This window comes from Ananas comosus, unplaced genomic scaffold, assembly GCF_001540865.1.
Source record: "Ananas comosus cultivar F153 unplaced genomic scaffold, ASM154086v1, whole genome shotgun sequence".
NCBI classification, from domain to species: domain Eukaryota; kingdom Viridiplantae; phylum Streptophyta; class Magnoliopsida; order Poales; family Bromeliaceae; genus Ananas; species Ananas comosus.
Window position 1 is genome coordinate 9,045 of NW_017891158.1, and position 4,530 is coordinate 13,574.

Consider the following 4,530-nt stretch of genomic DNA (forward strand, 5'->3'; position numbering starts at 1 on the left):
AACCTTTCAAAATTATAATTTTATTATTTAATTTTTTTGTTTATTTGATTTGAATTAGTCAACGATATTTTAATGTTAAATATAATCTAATTACTTTAGTAAATTTAGAGTTAAGAAAATTACATAAAGTAGACTAACTAAATATATGAAAATAGATGACGAGCTCAAATTTTAAAATCAGTATCGCTAACTGATTCAAATCAGATAAATAAAATAAATAAATAATAAAATAAAAATTTAAAAGATTAAATAGCCAACTAAAAATAATTAATAATTCAGATAAGTTTTCTACGTTTTAAAAAATAAAAATATTAAAAAAAAAAAACGTGAGGCAACATTTATCATGTGTGATGATCCCCACTTTAACCCAGAAAAAATAAATAAATAAATAAATAAGAAAAGAAAATGTGTGGCAGCCACCCCAGTCCAACTGGGGTCTATCCCCATCTGCTCAAAAAGAAAATATTACCTGCGCCTGGTGCACCCTACACGTGATCCACGAGGCATCTTAGATATAATCCTGTGCACAGAATATTTCTATAATAAGCGCTATACAACTGCCCATCCGTAGCCGATTAGACCTCGACCGTCCACATACCGTAGCCCATCTCTGCCTGGATGAATCTCAGCAGTCATTATCGATCGGCTGGAAGCCTAGAATTCATCTCCTCGCGAGTTAGCCTTACGGATAATTTTACATATAATATTTTTCTACGCACAGAACTGTAATATAAGTAATACGTGCCCCCTTTACCACTTCCATAGAGCAATTTCTCCATCACATGTATATTTGAAACTAATTATTTAATAAAAATAATTTTTTTTACAAATAATAGGATAGTTGAAATTGAAGCATCTGAAACCAAGTATATTTCAGAAAGCTTTTCACAATCCTAGAGCCTTATAATAGTGGGTTTCTTTCTTAATACAATTAATTAATGCGTTAGATATGTCTTAAATTTTTTAAACAGTAAATATTTTTTATTTTTTTATTTTTTTTTTCGATCTATATTTTAAATTTGATGTGATAAATAAGAGAAAGTATATATAATGGCCGAACAACATAATTTATTTTTTTATGTACTTTTATCTTTTGCTTTCTTCTTTTATTCTCTTTCACGCCGAACAAACTAAATTAAATATCCTTTCTTTTTTCGCCCTACAATATTTTTTTTCTCTTATGGGAAAGAAAAAGTAGTGCACGATATGTACGGATACACCGAATACAGACATTAATTACTTATTCTAGTGATCCACGTGCCATTCATGCCGACAAAAACCTCCCCCAAAAAAAAAGAAAAAAAATTGCAAATGATGACCGCGTTCTCCACGTTGCTTTGCCGCGCTGTCTCCCGCGTCTTTCACATACAACGCATATCGATATTGTATATATAAATATAAATACATTCTCATTCTTTCAAATTCCTCATATCTCCATTACCAATTCTCAACCAACATTCCAATAAGAACAAGGAGGAGAAAGAAAGAAAGAAAGAATGGGAGGGATATCGGATCACGATATTCCGGAGCTCAGCCTCCGACTCGGCAGCGGCAGCAGCGGCAGCGACAACAACGATAACAACTGTGTCAAAACTAGCAGGTATGTCATGCGCTTCAATCTCTTATTTCCTTTAATTGCTAATGCCCAGTGTAAAATTTTGATTTGTTTCTAATGAGGTTACGCATATTGAAATGATGTAGGGAGAAGAGATGGTCTCGCGAAAACAAAGACGGATATCGGCAGTCGTCCCTGCCGCAGCAGCAGCAGCAGCAGCAGCAGCAGCAGCAGCAGCAGCAGCGGGCGGAGAATAAGATCACGATCTTCTACGACGGCCAGATTTGCGTCTGCGACGTGACGGAGATTCAGGTTTGCCCATCCATCCTGTTTCAGCTAGCTATATATGTTTACTTCTCTCTTTTTTTTTCAATATTTGTTATATATATATATATATATATATATCTTGTGTTGCCACACATATAATTGGAAAATAAAGAAAAAGGGGAAAAAAAAATCCTCAATTAATCCTTTGTATAGCACATTTAAACCTTTCGAACACTGTATTGGGATGTTTATTTAGGGGATTCATGTAGGGATCTAACTAATGAAATATTATAAATGCTCATCAATAATTGTGGGAGAATATTGAATCCACGGTGTTTGAGGTATCTATAGTACTATTATATCTATTAATATGTTGATCTGTATCTTACAAATTAATCTATACGTAACACATTAATAATATTAATACATTTCATGTGAAACTTGGAGAATATCTTATTCATCATTTTCTTTTTTTTTTTTGTAAATCGCTTATTCTTTTTTTTTCTAAAAAAAAAATTGTCTACAAGGTGCATACTAAGTAAAAGGATAAATAGAATAAGGACAGGTGGCGGTTGGCGATTGGCCAATGGCTGATTTTGAAGCTTTCTTAGTGATTAATTAAAGAATTAGTAAACCTGCCAACGTGGACATATTCCGACCACTCTCCTCCTTCTTTCTTTATCACCTCCAAAAAAAAATATATAAATAAAAAAATAATAAAATAATAAAAAGGCCCGAGTTGTATGTTTTTGACCTTGACTAGAACGAGTCAACACATCACGTAGAAAACACGCTTCAATTTACTAATTTTAATTATTAGTGCATGACATGTGTTTGATTTTTTTGTTATATATTAAAGTTTGAAATTGTTAGAGCTCTTGTCCAACTTGTTTTCTACTCAAGATCCACCTAAAATTGTAAACTTAAAAATTAATGTAAACTTGAAAAAAAAAATCTAAATTCCCTAAGAGTGTTTTTGGTTTACTGTAAAATCACTTCGAAATTTTTTTATTGAAAATTTTTTCTCCAATGTCTGCTTGCTTGTAAAAAAAAAAAAAATTTAAAATTTTTTTATAGATTCTCCGGATAAAAATCCCGTTTTCGTTTTCCATCATGCGTCCGCGGAAAGCAAAAATTGGTATAAAAAACACGCGGATCAGATAATATATAAAATAAGAAAAAAAATACATATATTAATTTTTTATTTATTTATATTTTTTTGCCTTTCAATCAAACAACCGTAATAAAAAAAACTAATATTTTTTTCTACAAACTAAATATTAAAGAGCGTAAAGCTTTTTTTCCTCTGGAATTTTTTTTTTATGATTAGAATTTTACATGGAACCAAACACACCCTAAATATTTCAATCAAATCAAGAAAACCTAAGATCACATAGAAAGTTGTCGTGCGAATCAATCAATTACTCTAATAGTTTAAAAGTATTTTACCTTCGACACCCTATACCATTTGAATCATCGATTTCATTTGATTCTCGTGAGATTGAATCATCGTTTTATTTTACATAGTTTATTTAACTTTTTTACAATTCAGATGACAATCTATAGTAATTTCTACTTTTTATTTATATTAATGGTTTTGTTCTTTCTTTTTTTTTCTTTTTTTGAACAGGCGCGAGCTATTATATCGATGGCGAGGCGAGAAATGGAGGAAAAAGAAAATAGAAATAGCAGCAAAAGCAACTGCAACCAAATTCAACAATACCAACAACAATCACAGCTACAGCAAAGGAAAAATCTGGCTCCGAATCTGCAAAATTCACAGTTATCGAATTCGGGGCTTTCGATGAAGCGGTCGCTGCAACGGTTTCTTCAGAAGAGAAAAACAAGAATAAATGCAATCTCTCCCTATAACCATAGATAGCAATGTTACTTAGATTTTTTTTTTCCCCCTCCTTTTTCTTTTTTTTGATTATTTTTGGGTTGTTTAGATACTTGTTTTAGCTGATTGTGATTTGATGAATATATACTAGAAATTAATAGAGTCAGGCATTAGTTAGTATCCTAAAATATCGTATGTAATTTGGGGTTGTTTGGAAACTTTGTAAAAACATAGTATTTTTGACAAAATATTTTGTTTTGAAGTAACAAAGTTTTCTTTCTTCCCCACTTGCAATGTTTGGATGCACTTTTTAGAGAATTTTATCGTTGGATTATGTAAAACCATATTTCAAATCAATATTATGGTGACAAAGTCAAAGACTTTTATGCTGTCACTATAACAGAATTAAGTTATAGAAACACATGACGAAATTAGGTTATAGAAACACATTTTAGGACACTTTTATGTAAGTGTCTCATTTATATCAAATTTTTTTAAAAACATCTACTAAGAACTAAATATAAAGCTAAATCCAATCAAAAATAAAAAGTTCATCTACTCAGAGCTCGGCCCGATTAGAAATAGAAAAAAGGAAAAAAAAAAAAATTTACCATCTCCTCTTCTCCTCCTCCGCCGCTACAGCCGACGATGTAGAGTTTCGGCGGTTGGAGTTCGGCCACGAGAATCTCGTAGAAACCGTAGAAAGTTACAATCGCTACATGTCTCTCCGCCACAGGTCGCTGGAAAAGTGTGTGCCAAATATCAAGGCGATCTCACATATAGCAACACTTTTAAAAAGTGTCGGTAATTTAGCCAACAATATTTTTTTTGACCTATACCGATATTTAAAGGTGTCGCTATATATCAT

At 31.7% G+C, this 4,530-nt stretch overlaps 1 protein-coding gene across 1 annotated transcript; it reads left to right on the forward strand.

Moving 5' to 3' along the window:
• The first annotated feature begins 1,408 nt into the window (after positions 1 to 1,408).
• Positions 1,409 to 3,928, forward strand: LOC109704693 (protein TIFY 5A-like). Its single transcript, XM_020225457.1, has 3 exons — positions 1,409 to 1,600; positions 1,702 to 1,867; positions 3,453 to 3,928. Exons 1-3 carry the CDS (start codon positions 1,497 to 1,499, stop codon positions 3,702 to 3,704), a joined length of 522 nt encoding a protein of 173 aa, XP_020081046.1. The 5' UTR covers positions 1,409 to 1,496; the 3' UTR covers positions 3,705 to 3,928.
• The last annotated feature ends 602 nt before the right edge of the window (positions 3,929 to 4,530 follow it).

What these genes read in the sequence shown, in the direction of transcription:
- LOC109704693 (XM_020225457.1), top strand. Translation starts at nt 1,497, where the DNA reads ATGGGAGGGATATCGGATCACGATATTCCGGAGCTCAGCCTCCGACTC. An exon ending in AACTGTGTCAAAACTAGCAG is followed by an intron (nt 1,601 to 1,701) that starts GTATGTCATGCG and finishes GAAATGATGTAG; the next exon opens with GGAGAAGAGATGGTCTCGCG. An exon ending in GCGACGTGACGGAGATTCAG is followed by an intron (nt 1,868 to 3,452) that starts GTTTGCCCATCC and finishes TTTTTTGAACAG; the next exon opens with GCGCGAGCTATTATATCGAT.